At 49.8% G+C, this 14,280-nt stretch overlaps 1 protein-coding gene across 1 annotated transcript; it reads right to left on the bottom strand.

The window, feature by feature from the left end:
* Positions 1–1,909: 1,909 nt before the first annotated feature.
* On the bottom strand, positions 1,910–13,976 carry LOC131277981 (isovaleryl-CoA dehydrogenase, mitochondrial-like). The gene is made up of 12 exons (XM_058293921.2): positions 13,776–13,976; positions 12,488–12,577; positions 12,149–12,200; positions 10,380–10,549; positions 9,151–9,244; positions 8,831–8,967; positions 7,071–7,167; positions 5,209–5,302; positions 4,640–4,721; positions 3,990–4,094; positions 3,811–3,883; positions 1,910–2,655 (listed from the first exon to the last, which is right to left on the bottom strand). Exons 1-12 carry the CDS (start codon positions 13,938–13,940, stop codon positions 2,522–2,524), a joined length of 1,293 nt encoding a protein of 430 aa, XP_058149904.1. The 5' UTR covers positions 13,941–13,976; the 3' UTR covers positions 1,910–2,521.
* Positions 13,977–14,280: the final 304 nt, after the last annotated feature.

Genomic DNA, 14,280 nt, shown 5'->3' with positions numbered 1-14,280 from the left:
TTGGAATGATGGAAATATTTTGATAATGGATGGCTGTGATGGTAGCACTGTATTGTGAATGCAATTAAGAGGACTGAAATATGTATCTGAATATGATTAAAAGGGAAAATGCTAGATTTCTAAAAAAAAAAGGTAAAACAATGTAATTCACCTAATTAATCGAATAAGGGATAAAAATCATATGAGCATGTCAACAGATACAGAAAAAGCATTTGATAAAATTTAACATCTTTTCATGATAAACTCTCAGCAAATGAGATACAGAAGGGAACTTTCTTAGTCCAATGAAGGATACTACATAAAAGTCACAGCTAATGCCATACCTAATGGTGAAATACTGAACAATTTCCCCTTGAGGTTGGAAACAAGACAAGAATGTCTCTTAGCACTTCTATCCAACATTGCATTGGAGATTCTAGACAGTGCAATTAGGCAAATACGGAAAAGGTATTGAGATTGGAAAGAAATCGAACTGTCATTATTTGGAGATGACATGACTGCAAATGTAGAAAATTAAAAAGAATCTATTATAAACTATTGCAACTAATACGTGAATTCAGCAACTAACTGGATACAAGGACAGTACATAAAGGGTATAGGGGAGCGGGTGGAGCTCAGTGGTTGAGTGCCTGCTTACCATGTATGAGGTCCCAGGTTCAATCCCCAGTACCTCCTAATATAATGACAATAACAACAAAAACAATCCTTGGGGAGCAGATGTAGCTCAATGGTTGCGCACCTGCCTCCCATGAGAGCCCATATATGGTATAAACAAGCAACAATTGGAAAATGAGACTTTAAAAATACAAAAGAAGTTAAAAGAACCAAACGCATAATAAAACTAATGGAAGATGTGCAAGACCTCTACATTAAAATTACAAAAACACTGCTGGCAGAAATTAAAGACAACATAAATAAATGGAGAGTATACCACCATCACGGGTTGGAAGACTTGGTATTAAGATGTCAGTCTCCCCACACTGATCTATAGGTACACTAAATTCCTCATCAACATTCCAGCAGGTTAATAGAAATTAGAAAGCTGATTTTAAAATGTTTATGGAAATGCAAAAGACCTAGAATGGCAGAAGCAATCCTGAAGAAGAAAAAGTTGGGAGGACTTACACTACCAGATATAGCTGTTCTATCCTCTTAATGTTGATGGGATCAGTAGCATCAATATCATTTCTGATATTAGTAATTGTCTTCTCTTTTTTTCTTGGTTAGCTTGCCTAGAGATTTATCAGTTTTATTGGTCTTTTCAAAAAGCAGCTTTTCATGTCATTAATTTTTCTCAATTGTTTCCGTTTTCAGTTTCATTGATTTCTGCTCTATCATTTTTCTTCTGCTGCTTTGGTAGCTTTTACTGCTCTTCTTGTTCCAGTTTCCTAAGGTAGACGCTTAGCTGATTTTAGATCTTTCTTCTTTTCTAATATATGCATTCAATGCTATAAATTTCCCTCGAAGCACAGCTTTCACTCCAGCCCACAAATTCCCCCCCCCCCCCCGATAACTCCCTCGAGTTTGCTTTTGTAGTTGTTTGCACTCATTTGCTTGTTTTTGCTTGCTGTCTGCTCATTATTTTTTCCTCTCTCTCATTGTCTGTCTTTTCTTGAGGAGGTACCAGGAACTGAATCCAGGACCTCCCATGTGGGAAGTGGGTGCTCAACTGCTTGAGTCTACTCCCTGCTTGTTTTGCCTTTGGGCACTGTCAGCTTGCTGGCTGCTCGTTTTTGCTCAATGCCTACTCATTGTGTTCTTTAAGAGGCACCAGAACTGCACCTGGGACCTCCTATGTGAGAGGCTGGCACTCAAACTATGTGAGCTGCATCCACTTCCCATCCCACAAATTTTAATAAATTTATTTTTTAGCTCAAATTACTTTATCGTGAGACAACTTCAACCCATGTGTGATTTAGAGTTATGTTTAATTTCCACATATTTTGGGATTTTTCAGCTGTCTTTCTTATGAAGAATATACTCTATAGTATTCTTTTTTCTGCAAAACACTTAGTTTTATCCCATTTTAGTAAAATCAAATACCAAATGTATTCTCTGTGTATAGATTAATACAATGGAGACCATTTTCGTCTTCCAGAGAGACCTTTTTGTAGTAAATGTCTCAGTAAGGAGACTCAGGCTGGGTGTGTTATGTCCCTGTGTGTTATTGGTATCAGCTGGTACCACAAAAGGAGATAACAGCATTTGGCACAGACACTGGAGATCAGGGGCACAGAATTGCCAGAGCCCGTCTCAACAATACCCAGAAAAGCCAGCATGCTTCCTGTCGAGTCCACTTTAAGTTGCCGGATGCTCTTCCTGGCCGGCTCACTGGCCCTGGCTGTGAGGCCCCCGGTGTTTAGCAGCTGTTGTAGAGGCCACCCTTGTGCAGAGGCCAGGAGCTGAGGCAGGAAGGTTAGCTGGGCAATAGCAGGGCTTATTTTCGGCAAGTAAGAGAGCTGCCAGGTCTCTACTTCCAAAGGCACTTGGGTGTTGGGAAAAGGGCTGAAGGGTCTTGGGACTAGTGGAAGTCTGCGTTGAAGGCTCTGCCGATGATCAGCCGCCTCACTTCACTGGTCCCAGCCCCAATCTCACACAGCTTGGCATCTCGCAGAAAACGGCCCATGGGGAAGTCGTTGATGTAGCCATTACCACCTGCAGCCGGGGTTTGGGCAGAGAGAGGACAACAGGAGAAGTGATAGGGAGTGGGCCGAAGCGAAGAAGGCGAATGGAGACAGGTCATAAGAGGAGGGCGAGTAAAAGGAAGCAGCCATAAACCCACACAGCCCTCCACCAGGCCAAGACGGGGGACCGAGGTGCTTCAGGGCTTCGTCTCGCCACTGACATGACAACCAGTTTTCTCAAAGCTCCGGAAATCAGCTGAAGAGCTGCAGTAACAGGGTGAATGCCAACTTGCAAAAACAGCAGGAGAAAGACTCCAGCAAGTGGAGGTCATGGCACAGAAGGAAAAATGGCAAGTCACCGGGCCGCTGAGGCGACTGCCTTATTTGCTCAAAGAGCAACGCTGTAGAAGAGGCCACAGAAAGTAGAACTGGTAGCAAAGCTTATTAATGCAGCACAATCAGTGGACCACAAATGTCACGGAGCCAACCACAAAGCCAACTCACCACGCTGGGGAAACCATTTGGATCCATGTAAATAAGGATGTTCCTATGGCCACATGGGCATGCCCAGGACAAGATGCATGTGCAGCAAAGTGGGGAGTTCCTGTGCTCTTGCCTTGGCTCATCTCTAGGCTCACTGTATGGTCAAGGAGAGCACTGACATGGGCCAAGCTTCAAGGACTGGGAAAAGCACTTTTTTTTCTCTCTCTTAACTCCTGGCATTCAAGGAAAGCTCTTGATACTAGCTGATCCAGGCTTAAGGAATAGACTCGAGTCTAAAACCCAGAGACACCACATTAAAATGTCAAAATGTCCAGGTTGCAACAGAAGGTTATAAAACATACAAAGAAACAGGAGGCAGTATTCTTTCCAAATGTTCAGAAGATAAGAGGGACTGATGGATGGACAGATAGAATGATCTGGCAAACGTGGCAAAATGATAAAACAGGTAGATCTGCGTATCCGGGAGGGGCTGAGAGGGGCATTACTTATGAGGCAACCTGTGGCCTCCAGCAGGTTGCTTTCCCATGTCTCCCTAGTCAGTAGGGCAGAAGGAGCTTCAAGGTTCCAGCTCTGCTTGGTTGGCTTGAGCACAGTGAGGAATGGAGAGGAAACCTCTTTCAGGAGAAAGCCACGTGCACCAGAAGTGACAGCAGCCCTGGTAGTGGGGGTGGGGGTGACTCACCGAGACACTGGATGCCGTCCAAGGCTACCTTTGTGGCGCATTCACCTGCATAAAGAAGCACGGCCGCACAGTCCTGGGGGGAGAGCCTCTGGGTCGGTGGGGCCTCGCCAGGGCCGGGTGGACCTTGTTCCACTGCCAGCCCACTGCCCTAGCCTTTCCCCACGTGGGTTGGCCCTTACCTTGGTAGTGCAGTGGCCTTCATCGCAGGCCTTAGCGACGTTGTAGACGTACTGCCGAGACGACATGAGGCGGGTGTACATGTCGGCCATCTTCCCCTGCATCAACTGGTCAAAGGGAGGTCACCAGTCAACATGCTGGAGCCACTGTCCTCGCAGAACATGCTTTCCAGGTACCAAGAGCAGGTCAGCAAAAGCACCCTGACAGCTAGGAATGGGGAATCCGGGGACAGTGAGGAAAGGGCACCTGCCTACCATGACAGGAGCGGTAGCACGTCTGGAGTTCAGGCCACTGTGGACTCAGCACCCTGAGGCGGCCCGCTGTCTCAGAAAGGGAACCCCCCACCCAGGCACCCTCTGCTGCAATCCTCGTTCACTTCCTGCAGCTTCTTCAGGCTCCCTTTCCCTTATGCCTCCCCACAATCGGCACACTTCACGCCCCGGCCTTGTGGTTCCTCATTCATTCATCTCAAACAGGAACCGAGTTGACAATGTGAGGAACTTCCTAAAAAAATCCCAGAGCCAGGTAGAATGCTGAAGAAAGGGCATTTCAAGCATTCAAGCTAATCTTGCTAGAGAAGGAGAGCAAAGAGCACGCCCCACGGCTTCATTCATCCACTGAAAATGTTACCCCAACAAAACGTCCCACTCACCTGGAAGTGGCCGATCTTCTGGCCGAAGGCTTCCCTCATGTGCAGGTAGGGAAGGGTGTGATCGAGGACGGCTTGCATGAGCCTGCCAGAAAAGAGAAAGACTCTGGGGGAGGAGCCTCGTTTCCCCATCACTGCCAATCTGGGCAGCAAATGCCAGTGTGGAAAGCCTGGGGTGGGAGGGAAGCTCAGCAAGCAAGGAACTGGAGCACCGGGGAGGAGAAAGCGAGCACGCAGACTCTCGTCACCCTGCCCTGGAACTGCACCGCAGGCCCAGCCCTTGTGCCCCTGCCTCCCGAGAACAGATGTGGCACTGCTGGGCCTCTGCAGTCGACGAGAACCAGTGCCTGGGCCCCGTTTCACAACCTGAATAGCTAAGCTCCACTGCTCTTTAGGCTGTGTTTTGCTCCGTGTGAGGAATGAAACACGGCAGGAGGAGGCTCCTTTTGACCCGGGAGAGAAAGGGCAGTGGCTAGGAGGCCCCCCAAGGAGAAGGAGGCTGCTGCTTCCGAAGGCACCCACTGCCAAGGAGGCGGAAAGGGCCCAGCTCCCCGCCACAGCCTCACACTCACCCCAGTGGTCCGCCAGCCATCACCAGCCGCTCCAGGTCCAGCCCGCTCATCAGCACGTACACACCCTTACTCAACTGGCCCAGGATGTTGGAAGCTGTTGGCAGAGTGCTGGTCAGTGGGAAGAAACTGCACAGCCTCCTCACTTTTTTTTTTTTAAAGGTTTATTTATTTAATTTCCCCCCCTCCCCTGGTTGTCTGTTCTTGGTGTCTATCCGCTGCGTCTTGTTTCTTTGTCCGCTTCTGTTGTCGTCAGCGGCACGGAAAGTGTGGGCGGCACCATTCCTGGGCAGGCTGCTCTTTCTTTTCACGCTGGGCGGCTTTCCTCACGGGCGCACTCCTTGTGCGTGGGGCTCCCCCACGCGGGGGACACCCTTGCGTGGCACGGCACTCCTTGCGCACATCAGCACTGCGCATGGCCAGCTCCACACGGGTCAAGGAGGCCCGGGGTTTGAACCGCGGACCTCCCATATGGTAGACGGACGCCCTAAACCACTGGGCCAAAGTCCGTTTCCCAGCCTCCTCACTTTTTAAGAAATTTTACCTGTGGTAAAATATACGCAACAGAAAATGTTATCCTTTTAGCCAGTTTTAAGTCTATGTTTCGGTGGCAAAATGTCAGGTAACCATCACTGTATGTCCATTCGTGTCACATGGGTTAGTGATAGAAACTGCTGAGCACCTCTCCACCCTGTGAGCCAGGACACTGGAGGGCCATGGAAGGTGAGGGCAGGAAACCAAGTATGAAGAACTGCCACCACTGACCTGCCGTTAATGTCAGATGAGGTCTGTTTTTTTTTTTTTTAAAGATTTATTTTTCTTTATTTTTTATTTAATTCCCCTCCCCTCCCTCGGTTGTCTGTTCTCTGTGTCTTTTTGCTGCGTCTTGTTTCTTTGTCCGCTTCCTTTGTCGTCAGCGGCACGGGAAGTGTGGGCGGCGCCATTCCTCGGCAGGCTGCTCCCTCCTTCGCGCTGGGCGGCTCTCCTTACGGGTGCACTCCTTGCGCGAGGGGCTCCCCTACGCGGGGGACACCCCTTTGTGGCAAGGCACTCCTTGTGCGCATCAGCACTGCGCATGGGCCAGCTCCACACGGGTCAAGGAGGCCCGGGGCTTGAACCGCGGACCTCCCATGTGGTAGACGGACGCCCCAACCACTGGGCCAAAGTCCGTTTCCCAGTAAGATGAGGTCTTTTTCCTGTTGACAGAGAAGCACCTGCACAGCTCTCCCTCCCTAGATGCTTCTTGTAACCAAAGCACACTTTTCTCTGAGAGCAGGTAGAGGGAGAGACGGGATCTAGGGCCCTAAGGCACCTAGGGCCAAGGTGATCAAATCCATGCCCTTGGTCTCATTAGCACGCGGTTGGGGTGGTGGCTCTCCCACCATGCCACACTGTACCAAATTTTCAGTTCTATCTCAGGGGAGAAAAATACCACACTCAAACGGAATTTCCTTCCTTTCACTGAGCCCAGCTTCTGTGCGTTTATTCAGAAACTTTTCAGTATCATTAATGAGCAACTCACGGGCTGTACTAATACACTAACAAGTCTGAAAGACATTCACGACATGGGGCAGTCTTGCAGCTGTCCTCCAGAGACAAGCCCTGGGCACAGTGTTATTCACCTAGCAAACATGTCCTGCATCAATCCTGCTCAGCAGCCCTGGCCAGGAAGGAGAGCTGTCCAAGCAGTCTCGGGAGGACCACACGGACAGGGGACTGGGTGGCAGGTCCATAGACCAACTGCATGTCACTGGCGAGCTGACAAGCCTCTCTGGTCAGGAGATGGGCTTGCTCAGCTTGAGAACAACCACATCAGCATGGGAAGGGATCAGGACTGGGGCTCCTCCATGCATACAGAAACTCACCAGGCACCTTGCAGTCTTCAAAGATTAGCTCACAAGTGTTAGAGCCCCTCATCCCCAGCTTGTCCAACTTCTTGGAGGTGCTGAAGCCAGGCATGTCCTTTCCAGGAAACAAAAGATGGCCCTATTACAGACCACCTTTCCAAGGATGCCAAGGAAAGGAAAGGCTCCTAGGAAGAAGGTGTGCCTACCTTCCCGTTAGGTCCCTGCCCTGCGCAATGAGGCAGCATTCTGCTCCTATGGTCCCACTGTGGTCACGACACTGTTCCACTGCTAGAACCTCCTGTCCTCACACTCCATTCTGATCCCTGGCTCTCCTCTGGAAGCTGGCATTCTCCCCAGTTCTTCTCCAAGAAACACCCCGTTCCCTGACTCCTCCTTAGCCCCTGGCTTTGTTTCCTTCCTCAGGGGAAAGAGCTTCTCAGACACTCCGCCAGCCCACTCAATGCCTTTGCCCTCTTGTCCTTCTGCTGTTTGGACTTAATGGAGTCCTATCCAGGGTCAGTTCAACCACCCGACTGCTTTGAGTGGGGCTAATTAGATGCAATATGTTCACAAGTAGCCAGCCGAGTACCTGCAATGCAGTTTTCTTTCCACTCCAGGCTGGCTATCTTGACAACTGCCATCTCAGCCACATTCTTTTTCTCCCTTAAGCTTTCTGACAGTTGCAATAATGCAAAACTCACAAAAGACTGCCAACTTTCCATACTCCCCACGCCCCAGATACCCAGATTCACCAACTTTTAATATTTTGCCACATTTGCTGTGACATTCTATCGATTTACCTGCCCATCAATCTATCAACCTATCATTCTATCTATCCATCTACCTATCGATCTATTATCTATTTACCTATTAACTTAACATTCAAGTAGGTTGTGTACATCATACTCCTTGAACACGGAGTTCTCCCATGTATACGTCCTAAGAACAAGGATTTCTGCATACGTTCCACCTTAAGTGCAGTCATCAAGTTCAAGAACTTTAACATTGATATAAAGTTTAGAGTCCATATTTCTATTTTATTCACATGTCCCAATAAAGTCTTTTTGGGCCTTTTCTCCTCTATTATTATATCCAGTTCTGGATCATATATTGCATTTGTCACTGTTCCTTTAGTTGCTAGCCACACCCTTCTGGCTACTCAACTTTCTCCTCCTCCAGTCCTATTTAGCTACTGTTCCCACTCTCTACTAAGAGTATTACAAACCTTCACAACACTCATTAAAGCAAACTCAGGGGAGTGGGTATAGTTCAGTGGTTTGAATGCCTGCTTCCCATGTACAAGGTATCGGGTTCAATCCCCGGTATTACCTAATTAAAAAAAAACAAAAAACAAAATACCCAAACTCCAAACTTGCTCTATCTCCCTCTTGCTTTTACTGCCCACATTTGTAAAGGTGCAGACACATTTGGAGTCCCATTTCCTTTCCCATCCACATGACAATCTTCCATAGCTTCACCAAGGTAACCAGTGACAACTGGGTGGCCTCAATCCAATGGCCTCTTTTCACCCTTCATCTTCTTGGACCTCTTTGTATCACCTGGCTCTGTGGACCGCTCCACCATCTTCAGACCTCACCCATCCTCCCCAGACTCTGCTTTCTGACCAATCTCCTGTCAGCCCCCTTCAAAGTCTCCTCTGCGGCCTCACCTCCACCCACAGCACACAGAGATCATGCACGATCAGTTGAAAGGAACCATCTCTGGAAGCACTTCCAGGAGCAAAAAGCGCCCCTGACCACGCATCCACCCATACTCACCTTCTCCACAATGAAGGCTGTGATGCCCCGAGAAGCTGGCACAGCAGCCACATCTGTCTTGGCATAGACAATGATGACGTCAGCATCAGGGCCATTAGTAATCCAGAACTTGTTGCCATTGAGGATGTAGTAATCTCCTATGGATGAGAAACTGGCTATTTGCTTAAGGCATCTTGGCTCATCTCAGGTAGTCGATCCACAAAACTTTGGTTGAGGAAGAAGCTGCCCAGTTGGCGAATGATGCTGCAAAACCAGGAAAGGCCACCTCCCATAGTCTGTCCCTCTACCCATTTCAGCTCCCAGATCAAAAGGAGCCTCACCTTGCTTTTCTGCTTTTAGCTTCATGGAAAGAACATCAGAGCCAGCGTTGGACTCACTCATGGCCAGGGCTCCAATGGACTCACCGCTGATCAGCTGCAAGGAAAATCCCAAAGGTCTTTGCTGTGACTCCAAAAGTACCCTATGGGAGCTCATTGTGATACTGCTTCTTGCCATTCCACATTACACCCTGTAGTAGTTTGGTATTATTTATGATTTCCAAAAATAGAGATATTGGATTATGTTTATAAGCTGGTCTGTTCTTCTGAGTGTAGCAGATTGATTTAGATCCTGAGGTTTCACTTTTACTTGATTAAATTATGATCAAGGCTTTGATTCGGCCATGTCAGTAGGATGTTGAGGTTCTGCCCCCTTGGTGGGCGGGGACTCAGAGAGAAAACCACACAGCAGAGGGGTGTGTGGGAATTTTGATGCTGGAACCCCAGGAAGTAAATACACAGGGAAGCAGGTATGTGACGAAAGACAGAAGGCTCCATTAGGCACGGCAGAGGCCCTGGGAAGAGAATGTGACTAATGCTCTACTGCTGACCTTGTGAAGATAGTAGAGCAGCTGAGCCCAGAAAGAAATGAGCCCCACTGAGAGAGACAAGCCTTCTACCAGTCTACAGCTGAGAACAGAAGGAGCTGGGCCCATGGAGCCTTAGGAGGAAGACGAAGCTTGAACCCTCATAGACCAGCAGCCATCTTGCTCCAATACATGGCAACAGACTTTGGAGAGGGAAGTAACTTATCCTTTATGGCCTTGTGACTGTAAGTTTCTACCTGAAATGAAAACCCTTTATAAATGCCAACAGATTTCTGGTACTTTGCATTAGCACCCCTTTGGCTGACTAATACATACCACTTAAACTTCTCTTTTAGACGAGGGCATTGGTGAGGTCCTAGAAGAGAAGCCTAATTATCTACGAGGCTCTAAATGCCTCTCCTTCTCTGCTTTCCTTTGCAAAAGAAGCTAGTTCTATTGGTTCATTTCTTAAAGTGCTCTTCTAATGCTATTGACTAAGTCAGGAATTCTGGTCCTGTCTTTAACTGTTTCGAATGAAGTAGTTGAAAGCAAATCTCTGGCCCCTTTCTAAGGACCATTGGTTCAAGGTTATATCCCACAGAAAGCATGTCTGCCTTGTGCTCACCAACTGGGCAGGGAGGGTTTCTAACAGCTGACAGTTGCACCAGGAGGTCGGCATATGAATCTGCATGCCCATTCCCTCACCTTGGGAAGATACTTCTCCTTCTGGGCCTCATTCGCATTGCGCACAATTTGGTTGATGCAGAGGTTGGAGTGGGCACCGTAACTGAGTCCCACTGCTCCAGAAGCTCGGGAGATCTCCTCCAACACCAGGACATGTTCCAGGTAGCCCAGTCCTGAGCCACCATATTGAACTGGCAGTGGGGTTGTGCAGGGCAAAGGAAAAAGTAGCACATAATAAATTGGTACAGTGACAGGAATCTTACATTTGTTAAAGAAACAGCCTTGTAGCACCTAACCTAAGTTTTATATAGCAAGGGAATAAGCTGAGTCCGTGGACTCTCCTTGTACGAGCTCACAGGACTGGTTTTGCCTGCTGCTCCTTGCTGGCTGAGGTTTGGTTCAGAAAAGAATCATTGCAATGCTTGCATTATCTCAAATGTGTTTCTTAATGAAGACAAGAGAACAATCTGAGCACCCACTATTTAGAAAGTTATAGCAGTGCAGAGGCAGATACACAAATGAAGAAAGAGAACTTGGAGTTTAACAGAGAAACACAATGAGGGAGGATTCAGAGTACTATGGACAGATCCAAAGCAAAGGGGAGTATGTGCAAAAAGGCATAAGGGAGGTGAGATGGTCACAGCATAGGTTTGGACCTGAAGAAGCATGACTGGGGACGGGAGACAGGAGGGCCACACCCCAAGAGAAAATCTAGGAGTGGGCTGGACAGCAGAGAGCAAAAGAGATGCCAGTAGGGAATTTTAAAACTCCCTTTAAAAACTGCTCTTTGGGTAAACCTTGGCAAGGCTCTCTGCACTCATTGACTCTGACCAAGAATTCAGGCCAGTCTTAGGGTTCTAGGGGAAGATCAGCAACTCCAGGCAGCTCATGGGCAATGAAAATTTGAAACCGTCACCAGGACACCTTGGGAGAAAGAGTCTTGCTTAGGATGTCCAGCAGCATTCCCCCTACTATTTCACATTTAGGTGGTCTAAATTGATTTTTAAATGGTTTCATATTTTATTGTTACTCATGATATAACTTTCTATGATCAGCTTAAATCCCAAGAACTGTCCTCCAACTGGTGAGGGGGAAGATGTAAGCAGAAGTGAATTGCATTCTGCCTCGCGTTCTGATCTTCTGAGTGAATATAAGCCGATTCTCCCGTCCAGGCCTTGGCTGGTGAGGCCTCAGCTTCCTCTACATACCAGGCACTGCATGCCAAGATGAGCCTCTGCTTCGGACGCTAACACCCAAAACAAAGCCCAATCTCTCCCCCCTGCAAATAAGTGATAAGACCCACAGGGGATACTGGGTAGGCCCAGGGAGGGCTTATTAAATATATCCTCTGGCCACCTCACCTGGAGGCCCAGACAGACTTCCCCTTCCATCTGCTGCCAAATGAGCTCCAGGACAGGGAAAATGAGCTATAGGCAAAAGCCACTGATAGGGCACAGCTCAGGGCTCAGGGGAGGCAGTGACGCCAAGATGTTAAGACAAATGTTTGACTGAGAGTTTCCGAAATTCCCCAAATCACATGGCAGAGCTACTAAGCAAGCAGAGTTCAAGTCAACCACACTGGCCAAATCCCTTTGCCTTCTCAACATTGCTGCCGAAACAAACAGAAGAGTGTGTTCTTCTCTGGGCTGATGGCCAACTGCAGATTGGAAGGCCAAGAGGAAGTTCTGGGTTTCTTTGAGCATGATCTGGTTCTCCTCCTTTCCTGCTTCTTCTGGGAACTTCTCCAGTGTTCAAGAAAAGTTCTCTATAGGGAAAGGAATTATACTTACCAGGGGCTGTGATGCCCAATACTCCCAAGCTCCCCAGTTGCTTCCAAAACTCCTGCCAAAAGAGTGGAGTGAATAGAGAGAGCTGTGAGAAGGCGGCAGCCAGCCACGGGGTGCCTGGCACACTTGGACCATGAGGTCCCAAGGCTTCAGAGAAAGAGGATGCATTCGTAGGGAGGTTTCACTTACCAGAAGAGGAAGCAATGCAACTCCTAGCCCAGCCCAGCTCAGCTCCCACAGACTGCCCTGTGGCCGTGCCCCGCCCCCAGACCCCTCTCCCCTGACCTCCAGGCCCCCCCAAGTCCCCCTCCCCTACCCCCTGCCCCAGGCCTCACAACTCACACGCAGGTTCTTGAATTCATTGCTCTGATCTATCTCCTGGGCCTTGGGGGCCAAGTGTTCCTGAAGGAATTTCACCATGGTCTGACGAAGCTAGAGGCAGAGAGGTGGACAGATGCCGCTGAAGCCAGGACATTATTGCTGCTAAGGACCGCATCTCCACTGCTGAGGATACCTTCAGGGACACTGCCCATTTTTTGTTGCTGGGCACAAGTAACCTCACCAAACAGCGTCCCACTAAAACTTAGAGGCCCTACTAGTTTCTGCTTCCTAAGAGATTATCTTTGTCCCTCTTTCTTAAGGTCCTCAGTCTAGACGTTTTTGAAGATTACTTTTGAAATGCTACTCCCCCACATAAAATCATTCAGTGGCTTCCCACTGTACTTGGAATAAAACGCAAGTCCTTACCCAGGCTGTATTACATGCCCTGTATGAGCTGACCCTCGCTGACTCTTCCAGCCTTCCCCAGTACCTTTCTCACCCCTCACTCCTTGTGCTCCAGCCACACTCCTCTCTCAGGGCTTGGAACTAGTCCCCTCCCTGCCTCCCCACCTCCCACTCCCCAGGCTTTTGCTAAAAGGGATTGATTACTCAAAGAGATTACAAAAGCCTCTGGGCGGGAAAGCTAGAGAACAAGATTGACCCTCTCTGTCTGGGAGATTCCACGGTGGGCCCCTAGGACTTTGGAGTTCCTGGGAAGCTCAGGCACTTGTGCAGGGCCACAGGACCAAGACTTCCCTGCGAATTCCATCCGGCCTCCCAGGGCACACACACCTCCCTCCTTCCAGAAGGGATCTGTCTCCATTCCATTTGGAAGGTCATCAGAGTTCTTGTTTAACTTTGGGGTTTGAGGTCAAGCGCTGGAAAATACTGACAGTCACACTGCACTTCAGAACTTCTAATAGGTGCATTGAAAAAAAAGGATTTCCTGGTGACTGAGTTTGAGAACCAGGGCCTCTGACAGTCCTCAGCTGTAAGTGGACTTCACTGAGAGGGACGGCCCTTTTTGCCACCAGCGAGTGCCACGAGCCCCTGCCAACCCTTCACCAAAACACCAGCCGTCTCCCGGACGACCCTGTCACCCTCTAACTCAAGCCTTCTGCTCAGACTGGGAAGGAGGCCGGCGGGGCGGGCCACAGAGAGCGCACTCACGGCCCGCGCCCCCACGGCCGCCCCAGCCGCACCCGGCGGACCAGCGCCGAGGCCGCGCCCCGCCGACTGCGCGGCGCTGAAGGCAAGGCCCGCGGGCCGGCAGGAGGCCCCGGGCCCGGAAGGGCGTCTGGCTCCCTACCTGCTTCTGCTCTGAGTTCAGTCCGTTGATGGCATCGTCCACGGGCAAGGGCGAGTGCGCGGGCTGGGAAACCAGGCGTGCGAGCGGCGGCCGCGGCCGCGGCGGCAGCAGGCGCGGCCTCCCGCTCGCCACACGTCGCCCCAGCAGCCAGGCGGCGGTCGCCATGTCTGCGTAGCCGCACAGACGCGAGCGGGAGCTGCTCCCGCGGGCCTCGGGCTCCACCAATCCCGGCGCAGTCGGGAGGGGGTGGGCCTCTGGCCGCCGATTGCTCGCGGAGGCCGATCGGCCGCGGCTGCCCTCCCGAGGCCGCGCCGTCCTTGGCCACCCACACGTGGTGCCGAGGTCACGGGTCTGGGGCAGTTCTTAACTTTGAGTTATTTATTTTTGCGTTGGAAAGGAAGCAGAGCGAAGCGGCCTTGGTTGAAGAGATAGAGCATCGTCCTACCACACGGGAGGTGGGAGGTTGAAACCCGGGGCCTCCTTGACCCGTGTGGAGCTGGCCCAG

Source organism: Dasypus novemcinctus, chromosome 3 (assembly GCF_030445035.2).
Source record: "Dasypus novemcinctus isolate mDasNov1 chromosome 3, mDasNov1.1.hap2, whole genome shotgun sequence".
NCBI lineage: Eukaryota > Metazoa > Chordata > Mammalia > Cingulata > Dasypodidae > Dasypus > Dasypus novemcinctus.
This window is presented reverse-complemented; position numbering and strand designations above follow the sequence as displayed.

Coding starts and splice junctions, on each gene's coding strand:
- LOC131277981 (XM_058293921.2), bottom strand. CDS start 13,940: ATGGCGACCGCCGCCTGGCTGCTGGGGCGACGTGTGGCGAGCGGGAGG. Junction 7,168..8,830: donor CAGCCTTCATTGTGGAGAAG/GTGAGTATGGGT, acceptor TTTCCTGGAAAG/GACATGCCTGGCTTCAGCAC. Junction 3,884..3,989: donor AAGGCCACTGCACTACCAAG/GTAAGGGCCAAC, acceptor CTCTCCCCCCAG/GACTGTGCGGCCGTGCTTCT.